We start from the raw sequence: 14,681 nt of genomic DNA, 5'->3' as shown, positions 1-14,681 counted from the left end.
GGTATGCATCTTCTTTCCAGTAGTTAGTTACTTTAAGTTTTGTCTATACTGCCATGTTCTTCGAACCAGGTTTCTAAAACAGTGGAACTTTACGAGACATACATAGTTAAAGAGAGAAGGTTTTGAATTGAATGATGTGATGAACTGAGATTTGAATGGACTGGGTAGAAAGGAAAAGGAGAAGTATGAAAACTGAGTCAAAGAATTCGTGATGAATGATGAAAGGGGAAAGGTGGAGAAATTAAATATTCATTAGTCGAATTAAACTAAGGTAGGCGTGAGTGGCGGCTGTTAATAAATTAGGAAGTGTGGGGTATAGCAAATGCTTCGAGGTTAGCAGTTTGGGTTTGCATCCTGGAAAAGGGCAAGGACTTGTAATAAAGGCTGATGTTGAAAATGACAGGAGTCTACCTACTAGGAAAAGACCTTTTATTAGTTGACCGCTTCTGGTTTTGCTTCGTGTTTGTCATTAGTATACAGTACTCCTCTTCCTTTAAACCTTGGTAAGATAATATTATTCTCATTAAAAATATGTGATTCTTTTTAAACAGACTAATAATAAAATAGTACTATTACGTAAAATGAAATACAAAGAATAACTTAAATGAACAAAAGTCCAAATTTATGTCGAGCAAAGAATATATCAGAAGATGCATTTGCAACTGTTGAGTCCCACATCCGCTCACTGGGATAGGAAGATCTCTTTCAATGATTTTGATTGATCCTCACTTAATGAGTTATTTCTTCCATCCCAAAATACTTGTCACGTTTAGCTTATTGAAAGTCAAACTATATAAACTTTGACTAACATTTTAAGATATTTTTTTTTCATCATATTGATATTAGAAAAATTGCAACTTATACTACTTTACGTATAGTTTTTGAATATCTAAATTTTGATTTGAAAATATTGAATCAATATAGTTCCGTAAATTAGTCAATAAACGTGGCAAGTATTTTGGGACGAAGGGAATATAATTTTTAATGTTGAGTTAAGCTTAAGGTTTAGAGTATTTCTTTAACATACAATAGTTGGGTCTTTCTAGACTGGTCATTTTAGGAGGAAATACTGTAGCTGCATATTTAATTTGTTTCCGGAAAATATAATATCTTCTCCACCCATTCTGTTAATATGGCCACCAGTTGACGTTGATGAAGTTAATAGCAGAAACTGGGGACAGAATCCTTGTAAGGTGGGTGCCCATACGGAGGGACGTTAATGTCATGTCTAATTTCTTTGAACTGTTTGATGAATCAAGTCTTACTTTTTGCATCATAGACCAACAAGACAATCCATAGTTTAGTTTGAACTTTTTTAAACTTCGTAGTTTGTTGTAGTAGTTTTTTTTTTTATGCAATTATTACATGTAAGATATTGTCTTTAAATAAACTTCATTGGCATTTGAAAAATCTCTCGAATTGATCAAGATGACAATGGTAAATAAAGTAGCACTTGTTTTTTATTAGTTGACATGGCGTAATTGAGGAAGTCTTTTACTTGAGTCTAAGTTTTGAAAGTTTTTGGAACTGATCAACACGCCTACCTTTAATTTGTTACGCCCAAAGAATTTTCTGGCATTTGCATTGCTTTATCTTTATGCACAAATGGTGGCTCTTCCGTTGACTTTGAACTCTAATGGATGTAAAGAACAATCCGCAAAAAAGAAAAAGAAAAAAGATCCAATATGCAATACTTTGACCACAAAAAAGTCAACATGTGAGTCTTTTAGTTTGATGTTATTATCAAAGTGCATAACAGTGGCATTTAGTTCGTATTTTGTCAAAGATTTCATGTTAAAAATTCAATCCCTACAATATACTCACAACACAGTTAAATGCTATGACAAACAATGTCAAAAATGTCATTAAATGATAAGAAAAGGAGGGCAATGAAATCATAGGCATACATAAGAGAAAATTTATAGTCTTTTGACATAAAAATTAACTCAAGATTTTTCCTTGACGCAACAGGTAAAGTGCCTAATTTCTTAACCTGAGTGTTAGTATCTCCATTACGTGCAGTTGCAATTAAATACTGATAAAGTAATAAAAATCATAGTTATTTGTTGTCATTAATTGAATTTTTCATTGGTTTGAGTGTAGATACCATCGTCTGATGTCTTATTTTTATCGAAAAGAACGCATCCTTAAAACAACTGAAATTAGGATATTAATTTAATAGAATAAAGAATGGGAAGTTTGTTTATTTTTATCATTCTTTCAGAACTAAAAGAATGAAATATAAGCGCTCAGTAATATCAACACCTAACTACTTTTATTGGTGCTTCATTAGTGATGTATGAGCGGAGAATCTCGCGATAGTTATAAATCAAACTAACTTTTTGACATTTCGTCGAATCTGTATTCCATGTGATTGCAGTGGGAAAAAGGTTGACGTTCTTCCCTTTAACCTTTTTTACCATAGAAAATAACAACAAAAAGTGGTTATTCCATCAACTACTTCTATAACCCACTTCATAATGTGTTTCTTTCTCCCTATTATACTGTCTTCTAGTAATTATTATGAGTAAAATAAAGAAAGTGAAAAAAAGAGGATGGGAAAAGTGATGTTATTTGTGCATCAACAACCTCCTCAACGTTGTTGTGACAGTGGATGCACTTTTGGCCTAATGATATTAGTATAAAACTCGGTGACTAAGAAATTCACCTAGTCAAAAAGGAAATCAGTTAACTCTTAGGGAAAAAAAAAAAAAGGAACTTCCAAACCCCACGAATGGCCTGAATTTGTGGATAACATAGTGTCACAGTATTCATAGATCAGTGGCGGTAATAATAAAATGAAAGGTCTTCTGAATTGATTTGACCATGTAAAACGTATAGGTACGGCAATATAAAAATATAATATCCTAAAGAAACACAAGGTATACCTAAAATCATATGAATGAAGATCGTCGGAAAGGACTTAAAGTCAACTTTGGTGTAATAATTTAAAGTTGGATGACCATTCATAAAATAAACACTTTCCTATTTGTTCAATTAAACTCGCTAATTCTTATTGCTTTCACAAGCACTCAAGTTAAACCTAATGAGTGTGGAAGATTGGCAATTATTTCCTTTTGGCTCCAGAAATAGCTGCCATTACAAGCAATATATTTTTCTAAAACAATGACCATACCATGCTATTGAGGTCATTTGGGGCGGGGGGGGGGGGGAGGTTACAAAATGTGCTGTCCATAACTACACTAGTTACTAATTTTTGTGCAACATCCCCAACTCTTGCATTATTGTTTTGCAGCATAGCTACAGTATTTCCAGAATTCACATTAATATTTGGTACCTTTGTCCCTCCAATTTCTGAGCATTAGTTGCACAATGATCTCCTTGTCAACTTTCAAAGGATATGGAAGAAAAGTTGAGTACAGTAGTCAAGACAGCATTATGCCATTTCTCTTGAAGGATCATAGCTAATTACAAGATTCTGGAAGCAAGGTAACCCCACTTCCAAAGAAACTAAACTTATATAGCTCATATGTACATTTACACAAAAATTGTTGACTTGCAGTTGCCACCACAAACATATTTACTGTTTTTACATTGTGGTGAGAAGACAGTCGTATACATAGTTCTTGTACAATGGTTTTTGATTAGGGACCCAACATTATGTCAATTAAGTCTGCAAACCAGCATTCTTCCATGATTGTGCTAGAATGCCAATCAATGAAGTATGAGAACAGAGAAGACCTATTTTTTCTGGAACATCACCAAACAGAAGAATGCTACACAGCGGCTGAGAATGCCCACAAGGATGAGGTATAGCAAGCAATAATACCAGTCATTAAGATCATAGTTCCTTGACTTTAGTAAACCACATCTTGAGATCAGCCACACACCAGAGTACCTGCAACCAAAATAAATAAAAAAAGAGCAGGAACTTTACGCTTGAACAACTTCTTTAACATTGTTCAGATTTGGCTTTAAGAACATTTTTAGTGCCAAAGACCAGAAGCATTTGACTAATGTCTGATGGTTAATGACAAGCTGATCATAAACAATAGAGGAGTAAGCCATTTTGACACATTAGATACAAAGAGGGAAAGGATGTACCATACCTTCTAGCTGTTGCAAGCAAAAATGCTTCCAAAGCCCACTTAGGATAGCAATAATCTCCTATTTTTGCCATAAGTGGGTCGCCATCCTGGTTTGCAACGAGAGTCAAAACAACTGGTAGCAACACCGACCACTGACAGACAAAATTAGTTTGTTAAGTATAGAATCACAGTAAAGATTTCATATTATATCACCATTTAAGTCCAAAACACCCACCAGTTGGGCTGGACCAGGTTCAAAGTAGATGGCCAAAGCATAAGCTATTCCCGTGACGCAGTATGTGAGACAAAGCAAGATAATGTAATTATCCCAAATAGTGGATCTTGGATTATTGAAGAAATAGAACATTGATAGATAAACTGCAGGCTTTACAATTGTGCTGAAATGGTCAAGTGTATCCTTGGCCATAAAGTAAGCCAAGCTGCTCATGCCGGATGCACTCTCTCTCCAGTAGTATACTTTATCTAGAGCAAATGACCTCAATGCTGCAATCTTGCCAAGGAGAGCTGGAAGTAAGGAATAAACATTATGTTAGATCAGAACAAGGTTTTAGCACATATGAAAAAGGCTAATTTCAGGATTTCCAGTTAAAATCTTTTCACAAAGGAAGGAACTAACATACACAATTTACTTTTAAAAGTTTCATGTTAAAAGTTTCATGGTTTTCTACCATGTAGACAAGACATACTTTTAGAGCAACAGATACCATGCTTAATCATTAATCCAAGTTTTTAATCTAAACTTGCGACTTTAGAATTCATGGAACTTTAGCACTTATATCAGTTTGCGTTGTATCTTCCCTTTTTGAGATTCAGGATATTGTGTCTCTGTTAGTAATAATGATGTGAATAGTAATGAAGTTCAAACAAACAGCAAGCTAGGAACTACTTTATTCAACTAGAAAAGAGTTGGCCAGCTTGATATGATAATTTACACACTATGCTAATCACCAAGCGCAGCATATATTGTATTTGAAAAAACCCTTTAAAATTATTAAGAGAGAAATGGAGTTATTTGTGATGAGTTAGAGATAAACTGCTACGAGGAATCATGATCTGTGTTCTGCAAATTTCTCAAGCAGAACTCAAATTTTTTTGAACCTTATAAAACTTGTAAACTTCCTTTTTAGCATTTCTCTCTCAAGAAGTGTGGAGTAAAAGTTAACTGTCTTAGACTTCAAGTTAAATGTCATTTTACTAATTGTACATGCTGAATTAAAATAAGAAAAGTGTATATCTGGTGTCTCGAAGTTTTAACTTACAAACTGCAATGACTGTGTAAAGGTAACCCTGTGCCCCAAAGCTTTCATCACTCACTTTAGCAAGTGTTCCTAAACAGATCCCAGCAAGTAATAGTATAAGATAATCGACAGATTGTATCCTCGCTTCCCGCAGTCGCTGCTTGCCGAGTCTGACATTGCAGTACTAAATTGTTAGTAGATGCCATTCATCGAATGTCACAGATTAACTTGAAATATTCATAGAGCAAAGAACATACTGTGCACATATTTTCCTCATAAACTCTGACTTAAATACCTTATAATATTTATAAAACTGCTTGTCAGGCTCTTGGACATGTTAGCTACTACATAAATATATATAGTCTATGGAAAAGCACACTGGACAAATTCAAAATATTCTAGCACAGGAATTGAAGAACAAAATAAATGACTTAGCTTGCTAGCATATATCTTCATAAATAAATAAAAATTGTAGTATTGGAAATGAAGGGAGCGAGTCATACCTTCCAAGGAAATACCTATATTGGAGTAGGACACCAGGTGTTTTCCGGTTCGACAAGTCATGTGATGACAAAAGTCTATGCTGTATATGGTCCTTCTTCTGTTCAACATTGGATTTGACATCCGACCATAACTCTCCTGCGAAAGATTGATCAGGACCAATAGCTGCAGAACTTCCTCCGTGAGCTGAATTATCACCAGCCGAGGAAGCTGCTGATCCCGAAGAACCTAGCATGTCTGGTGGTACTGCGTAACCATTATGAAGCATCCATCTAAGAGGAAGATCTTTATAGCTTACTCCTATACTTGTTGGAAGTTTATAAATTCCCTCTAAAATATCAATGAAGTGATCTGGAGGATTAACACGATCTGGGACATTGATTCCAAGTCCTGAAAAGTACTCTTCAACTTTTGATACTGGTCCATGGTACGCTGTAAGGCCACCCTTGGCTAGAAGTATAAAATCGTCGAACATCCTAAACAAAGTATAGCTGAAACAAGATATTTTCTGTCATTTAGTGTGAGGAGAATACAACTTTGGCTAACACGTTTATAATTAGATACAGAGCAGGACTATTAATCTAATAAATCAAGGACGGCGATCAGCAATTAACAAACAACTATCTGTTACGAAATCTAGCAAAATATAACTTATTCTATTACTTCTACAAACAAAAAGTGACAAAGATTTCATATACTATTAGGCTTAGTATTACCTTTGTAGTTTCCTGTCCTTCGATTCCTTGTTACTATTTGCTATCTCTGGTACTTCGATTATCATATTAGTTTGCTGCATTTACTGTTACTTTTCTTCATAGTGCTTATCTATACTATTTTGCCATGGCTTCTTAATTTACTTCAATCCTTGTCCAAATTTTTTGTCATGCTTTCTCCTGAGCCGAGGGTCTTTCGGAAACAGCCTCCCTACCTTCCAAGGTGGGGGTAAGGTCTGCGTATACTCTACCCTCCCCAGACCCCACTTGTGGGACTACACTGGGTATGTTGTTGTTGTATTTTATATGTGAATGTGAAATCAAGGAATGACTTTGTGAGAAAATATAGCTATAGATACGTTATTCTCTTACTTCTAGCCTCTCTCGAAACAGAATTAATAAAGAAGTACTATAAGATGAGACCCAAAAGTCAGAATGTTGTTCCAGAATATAGGAACGGAGAGCAAAATTCCTTTTGGTATGACTGCTGGAAACCTCTTCACTACCATGCTTCTGGTTTCCAGAGCAAGTATTTCGGTTGTTATATCGGAAGACATTCCAATATATAGTACAATCAGCATTTTGATTGGAAGACCAAAGAGAAGAAACTATGATTGCAAACATTACCTTGGTTGATGAAGCACCATGCATATATTCACTCCTTCAAGAGCTTCACGACGAAGTGCCCTAAGCAATAACTGAGATGAAGTGCTATCCAGACCGGAAGTTGGTTCATCTAAAATTAACAAAGAAGGTTCTATAACCATTTCGAGCCCAACATTTACTCGCTTTCTCTGACCCCCAGAAATGCCTCGCTTCTCCACTGTCCCCACAAGAGAATCTCTCACCTGTTGCAATCCCAGGGACTCTATGACTCTTTCAACAACTAAAACCTTTTCTGGTTTTGCCAAATCAGCAGCCAATCTGGAAGAACGATTCGACATTGACGAGCAGATAAGAATAATGTGAAGCTAGTAGTGGCAAACTAGAAATATAACTGCAATAAACAGAAACAAGAAGCAAGACTAACTCTTTTCCAGATAATAAAAACAGGCACTTAGTTCTTTTGGTTCCTAATTTTTTTTCAAATACCGTGAAGTGCATAGATTTCAGACCCTCAAAATGAGTACTTTAAAAAATCCATTGCAAAACATGGAGTTAAGAAGCATCTGAGAGTTGCTTCTAACATAACCATATATATCATGCAGCAATTCAATAATTAGGACAAAGAAAGCATTACTTTTGGAAACACCAAATTACTGGACTCTATAACCTCTGAAATAGAAGACTCGTGGTATGAAGGAACATGCAAAAAGACAGAATTGAAATTTGGTAACTTGCAAACATATTTTTCAGAACATGCGGACAACAAAATAAAACTTTTGCGGAGAAGTCAAAGATTCACTATTCGACTTGAAATCGACGACTACTTCAAGTTCAGGAAATATGGCAACTTGGAAGATATTGAGTCAGAAATAACTAAGCTTTAGGTACAATAGTAACAAAGCTATTGTGGCATACCTGCACCGAGCACTAAACCAAAGATTCTCCTCCACTGTCAAATTTCCATGCACTATATCATCTTGAGGAACAAAGCCAATAACTTTCTTGTATGACTGAATAGAGTCAGACTTTCCATTTATGAGAATGGAACCAGTTGTAGTACACCCTGCTGCAGCTTTTCCAGTCAATGCAGATAGAAATGTTGTCTTTCCAGCACCAGACGGGCCCATAACAGCAGAAACACGGCCAGGTGATAATGTCCCTGTTACACACCTCAATAGATGCTTGTTTTTCCCCTTCAAAGTTAGTGTCAAATCTTTAAAGTGAATCTCAATAGGAGGCCTGGGCCTTATCTCAAACTCGCTTGCCATGTTGACTACTCCAGAAAAGGTCATGTCTTTGTTCTGCTCCTGCAGAGCTTTTTCTTTCTCGATTTGCCCATATGCATATCTAAAAATTTGAGTCCTTGAATGTAATTGTTTACCCTTGTCCTTTTTAAACTTTTTATCCCCAGTTTCAATGTTGGAAGCTTCACTATCAGGGTTCTCTTCAGATGCATTGATCATCTTCTTGAGGTTGTGTTGCTTCTTTGCTTTTGCCTGAGACATACCTGGGGGCAAGGGCAAGCCAGAATCTTTACCAGGTTTAAATTGATCACTATCCTTCTGCACGTCCTGCCTTGTTGACTTTCTACGGGAGAATGTCTTCGACAATTGAGACCCCATGCTAGCAAGGTTAGATTTCCAGTTGTTTTGTGCCTGAGCACTTTCCCTTGCACTTCTTGCACCGGCTTCTCTGGACTTGGCTTGTTTTCGTTCTCTACTGCTCAGAACTTGGTCAGAACAGTTGTATATAATGAGAAGTATAAGCATGATTGCACCCTATTGAAAATGAAAAAAACCTGTTCAGAATTTTTTTTATGTAAAATCTGAATCATACGTCTGTATAAATAACAAATATGTGTATCTTTGATAGTGGAAAAATGCTTGAACAGAAAACCATATATATTAGAAATCCAATATCTCTACAGAATGAAAAGGTATGCAAATCTGAGGATACAGCATTTTTTTTTTTCAGATAAAAGGAGAATCTGTTAGATAATTACTTAAGAGAACATTTTGAAGTTCCCTTAGGACAAAACCTCCAAATTACAGCTCCCAAATAGACATCCATTGCATAATACCAGGCCCAAACAACTCTATATTCCCATGGTTCAGTTGATGTAGTCTGAATGTCAGTATTATAATGAAATATGTACTGATTCTGTATCCATAGTTGATGACAAATCCTCTGATGAATCACCAAGAAACTAAAAGGTCACACATTGATTCTGTTGAAAGTCAAGGTATCAGAATATATCAAGGTAACAGTATAGAATATTCACTCAAATTATGTAATAGTTAGAAACCTCGGTATTTAGTAACTTTCCTTATTTTTTAACTTTCCCTAATTCATTTAGCCTAACTTACCATACTTCTTGTAGCCTAAACTCCTAAATAAGGAGTACTCTTGTATATAAATGTATAACCAATTCAATAGAAGTACTCTGTCTCTTTGCTCTAGCTTAAGATAGCATCATAACTTTTAGGATCTTGATAAAAATGCAAGTAGTTACGTGGTAGACAGCTTATGTCGCCTATCTGGACTATATTTTTCCTTCTTTTCATGATTTTATTGGTCTTCTCTATTTCTTGTAACTCTATTGGTGACACCACCTCTTCTGGGTCTCTTCTAATTTTATTATGATCATAGTTACAACATTGGTCTTCTTGGTCTCTTCTAATTCTGTTATGATTAGGAATATCAGAGTCTAGGTAATTTTCCTCACTTATTATTCATGTATTCCAAAATTATCTTATTTCTTGTAGCCTATATAGAAGGAGTCTCTTGTATATTGTCAACAACCAGTTCAATTGGAGTACCATCTTTTATTTCCTCTATTTTAACAGTTCCTTCAGATGTCTCAATTGGGAAATATTCCCAATAATTGAAGTTACTTGAATGGAAAGAATTCCAAAGAAAAAAAACTATTTTATCAGAAGCCTCTTGTTAGTTGTAACTTGTGAAGATGAAAATTTGAAGAGAAGCAACTACAAGATGTATTATCTTGGTACATGTTTCCTTGTTGTTTGTGTGGTTTTAGTGCTTCAATACTCCACTTTCATTGGGATAGAAGGATATCAAATTATCTCCAGTTGTATCTCCCCCCTTTCCTCCTGCTTATGAAGAGAAATGGTAAGCGAAACAAAAGTTGGATAGATGGATTATCTTGATCTTCCCTTCCCCTTTTCCCTCTTCTAAAAGGAAATGGTCAACCTGAGACGGAAGATACAATATCCTGTTCCCACTCCCCCCTCATCTCAAATGAATTGGTGAGCCGAAAGATATAAATCTCTCCTTGTGGTTTCTCTTTCTATCAGTTTCGCATGCACCCACTTCAAGCCTAACAAATAAAACATGCATAGACATGCAACACTAACCAACTAATATTTTCATAAGCACAACAATTAAATCCATAGTCATTGATAACTAAGAATGAGATGACGACTTACAAACAACATGATACCATAATAAGTGATATTTTGGTTTGCAGTCTGACGTTCACAAGTTGCAAATTTATAGCAGCCTGCGCGTGAATACATAACTGTTACACTTTTTTTTTTTTTTTTTCATTTGGCATGTTCAATTATCAAAATATCACATGCAAAAATTCTTACTTAATATACATCCATTTTGTCAACTGGAAATGCAGCAGCAAAAACAAGTGGTATTGTCTTGAAGTTAAAATAATATATGCTTCAAAACAAGAAGATATTCTAACCTCACGACAGCTAAAGGAGCTCTAATAAACCACCCTCTTAGGAGAAAGAATTCGAAGCAAGTTGTTGAAGTGTGCGAAGTAGATCAATTATTTTCACATCCTGACATGTCCTGGATCTTTCCAGCCATTATTATTATATCTTCAATTTATTTGATCTTATTGATATGGTAGACATCAGATTAAGGAACGACAATCATTGAGATGACAACATGCATAATTTGGATCTGAGATAAATACTTGGATACTCAGATCCAAATTAGGCATGTTGTCATCTCCCCAACAATATTGGTTCAACAAGCTGCACACTCCCCAACAATATTGTTACTTTTTTTTCTTCTGTATTTCAGAAATATATAGTGAACTGAGACAACAAATGGGAAGAGATTTGACAAGTGGTTTTCACCAGTTCTGTATGTCTAGAAACATCAAACTTGATTCATTTTCTGACGTTCATATATAATATAAGCAGCCACTATAAAAAGCAACTCAATACTGAAATAAAGCTGACTGTTATTCAAGAGAGAGACTTACTTGTTTGTTCTGTTGAACCAGCTCTGCAGTAATATCTGAAAAACGCATAAATTAGCTGTAGAATACATTATGTCATCGCTGCCTAAAGTTGCAAAGGAAAAAGGGAAAGCATACATGAGCTACTTTTTGGGGAGAAAAATAAATACCCTTTATTGCAAGGAATCTTCTGGACAGCAGTTGGACAGTAAAATCCTGCCGAACAAAAAAGTTCAGTAGCACTCATAAAATCAGCCCACATATCTGCTCCACCACAAGTATGATTGGCGTCTCCAGGAGGAAGTTGATAGCGGTAGCTGCATATTTTCAGGCAGGTAATATCAGGTCAAGAAAGTGAATGTGTGTTCGTATAGGTAAAAAGAATAATAATAATAATAATAATAATAATAATAATAAAAAACAACAACAACAACTACAGCAGGAAATATGAAACTTACGGATCACATATACCAGTGGTCGTGTTAAGCTTTGAAAGAGGGCAATAAGCACCCATCGGGCAGGCTTCGAGGGAAGAAAAGGAAAACCAAAAAAGACAAATCAACAAGAGGGGAAAAAAGAAGAATTATCAGAAAGTTATACTAAATGTCACAGCTTTTGATTAACTGTTAGAGCAAATTAATGCAGAAAGCAGCTCAAGACGAAAATTAAATATGTGTACATATTGGCTCATCTTTTAAGCAGTTATAGGTTGTGGTTTGCTATGATCAATTGCTTCGAGCTAAAAAATTGGAAAACCAAAACAAACAAACGAATAAAAAGGAAAAGAAAAAGAATAATCAGAAAGGTCTAACAAATATCATAGCTTGCTGTTGGACCTTAGAGACAGCAAATGAACGCAAGCAGCTCAAGGAAAAAAAAAATTGAATTTTTTGAGCTATTCCAAAATTTTGGTTGCTGATCAACTAATTTGAGATAAATAACTAGTCCAGATGACAAACAAGTTTTCAGTAACTGTAAGCTTGTTAGTCATTTTTAACTTCCAGAATCCAGATTCTTACGTATCATGCAGGTGAGACCATGAGGACAGAAGAAGCCTTCACAACAAGATTGACAATCTAGAGTTCTAGATGGAATCTCCTTATCATTTTCAAAGTCAATTTTCGTGTCATTTCCAGCACTACAAGCCCATCCTGGCTCACATCCAGAAATCCATGATGATAGATTACAGTTCTTGTTCGGTCTCAGGTAATTAGAACTCCTTGCTGCTCCACTTTCATCCGCCACTTCCAGTAAACTAGTAGAGTAGAACTTTATTTCTGCTACAGTACACAAGCGCTGCTGAACGCCCCCTATCAGGCCAACAAACACATTGTGAATATAAAGACTGAAAGACGAGAAGGGAGCTTAACAAAATGTCATTATCAACTCTATTGCATCGCAGAAATTGATAACTACTCACGAGAAAAGTGAATCAATTATTCAAATTACCAAAAAGAAAAGGCATATTATGTAGGGATAATTAACTTTTTGGCTGCTCAAAAGAATATTAGCATGCAAATGTATAGGTTTTGTATATTACGTACAAATATACATATTGTACACACAGAATGTACATATAACATACATAATCAGTGTATAGGTTTTGTATATTTGGCTAGCACCAGTAATTAATTTCGGCCAATGAGCAAAAATGAAAAAAGCCTTATTAAGTAATTGGTCAGAAACTGTAATCCTATATAGTAACATATTCTGCTAGATTTTAAAGGTAAACCAGATGGACCCTTATGAACTACACAAGCAGATTTCAAGCTCGACAAGATGAGTGTTTCGGAGAATTTTATCCAGCACCTCATACCTTTTGTCTGTTTAAGACACCCTTCCAAAAAACCTGAGTTATCGGAGAAATTGAAAGCAGCATCCCACTCTTTGTCTCTGTAACATAATCAAAAGTTATCAACTGACACCAAATGGTTACCCACTACTAAAAAATCTCTATTTTCCACTGAATTTCCAAAAAATGTTTAGTCGCTATTTCCCACTGAATGTCGGTGGGAAAAACCTAAATAGTAGTGTTTTCGCACGAAAAAATTAGGAAGTTTCCCAGCGTTTCAATGGGATTCTGTTTCCCACTATGCGTTTTCCCAGTGAGGTGGGAAAATCATGTTTTGTAGCACAAATTTCCCACTAAATGTCGGTGAGAAAAACCTCTATTTCTAGTAGTGACCCTCCATAGATTTGAATCATCAAAACAATCACAAAAAATGAAACAAATTTTACGAGAAGAAAAACAATTACATTCCCCTACACCACAAGATTATTTGCAGAATCTTTAAAAACTAACTTCATTATTGCTGCTGTCAGTCCAGAATATATGATAATTTCACCATATCGTACTCATTCGCGTATATTTAATAACAGAAGAGCAGAAGAATCTGCTCTTTATGACACTACATATGCATCACACCATTATTGTTTCTGCTACTATGATTAAAAAAGAACAATTTTTTTATTATTGACAAAAAGAAAGGGTGTCGGAATCAAATTGAGAATTCATATAGCCGACCACAACTAATTAACAGAGAATTTTAATGTACGATGATCCTATACAAGTTATGCATGTACAAAAAGTTACGTTCATTGAACCCCACTTTATAAATTATAAGTAAGGAGAGAACAAATATAATGACGTACACATTTTCGATGCAAAAATCCATTTGGCCTTTCAAATTTTTGGTCATAATGGTGGACAAATTTTTGATACGTGAAGCAAGAACACTCTTGACTAGTGTCATCCCCATTGAATTATTGCTAGTAGGTTGCTGCCCATAAGCAAAATTCGCCATAATAAGCAAAATTGCAAAGGATAAAAAGATGTGTATGAATACATTGTTGGGGTTCCCTTGTTTTAATCTGCACATTTTTCATTCATTAAAAGGATAATAATCAATTGAAAGAAATTGGAAAGTTCTCTTGGATTTTTGAAGAAGCAAAAAATTGGAAGAAAGTGAGAGTTTGGTATGATAAAATGGGAAGTGATTTTTTTTTTTGGGGAAAAAGAAATGGCGGGGAGGTGATATAGGAAAGGGAGAAACTGTATTTGAGTTCGAATTTTGCGGCTACCTGTCTTTTAAAATTGTGAATAATAAGAAGAAATAAAAACAAAAATATAAGATTTGTTTTATGAAATGGTAATGGTTTTTTTAATTTTCATTCCAATTGCTCGATGAATTTCACAAATAAAATATCTAAATAAAATAGTTATATAAGATTGAGTAATTTCTAATCTTTGCTTCCTAGGTCGTTTCCTTATCATTAAGTAGCTTTACAGAATACTTATAATCAAATTTCGTCTTCTAAAGTATAGTAC

At 35.0% G+C, this 14,681-nt stretch overlaps 1 protein-coding gene across 1 annotated transcript; it reads right to left on the bottom strand.

Annotated features, from left to right (window-relative positions):
• Positions 1-3,004: 3,004 nt before the first annotated feature.
• Positions 3,005-14,584, bottom strand: LOC132052768 (ABC transporter G family member 28-like). Its single transcript, XM_059444448.1, has 14 exons — positions 14,006-14,584; positions 13,170-13,246; positions 12,373-12,663; positions 11,812-11,875; positions 11,524-11,670; positions 11,378-11,412; positions 10,578-10,651; positions 8,044-8,906; positions 7,150-7,446; positions 5,812-6,300; positions 5,330-5,478; positions 4,285-4,574; positions 4,071-4,201; positions 3,005-3,859 (listed from the first exon to the last, which is right to left on the bottom strand). Exons 1-14 carry the CDS (start codon positions 14,230-14,232, stop codon positions 3,703-3,705), a joined length of 3,291 nt encoding a protein of 1,096 aa, XP_059300431.1. The 5' UTR covers positions 14,233-14,584; the 3' UTR covers positions 3,005-3,702.
• Positions 14,585-14,681: the final 97 nt, after the last annotated feature.

The sequence above is a fragment of the Lycium ferocissimum genome, chromosome 4 (genome assembly GCF_029784015.1).
Source record: "Lycium ferocissimum isolate CSIRO_LF1 chromosome 4, AGI_CSIRO_Lferr_CH_V1, whole genome shotgun sequence".
In the NCBI taxonomy this organism is placed as follows: domain Eukaryota; kingdom Viridiplantae; phylum Streptophyta; class Magnoliopsida; order Solanales; family Solanaceae; genus Lycium; species Lycium ferocissimum.
Note: the sequence above shows the minus strand (reverse complement) of the source record. Positions and strands in the feature narration are given on the sequence as shown.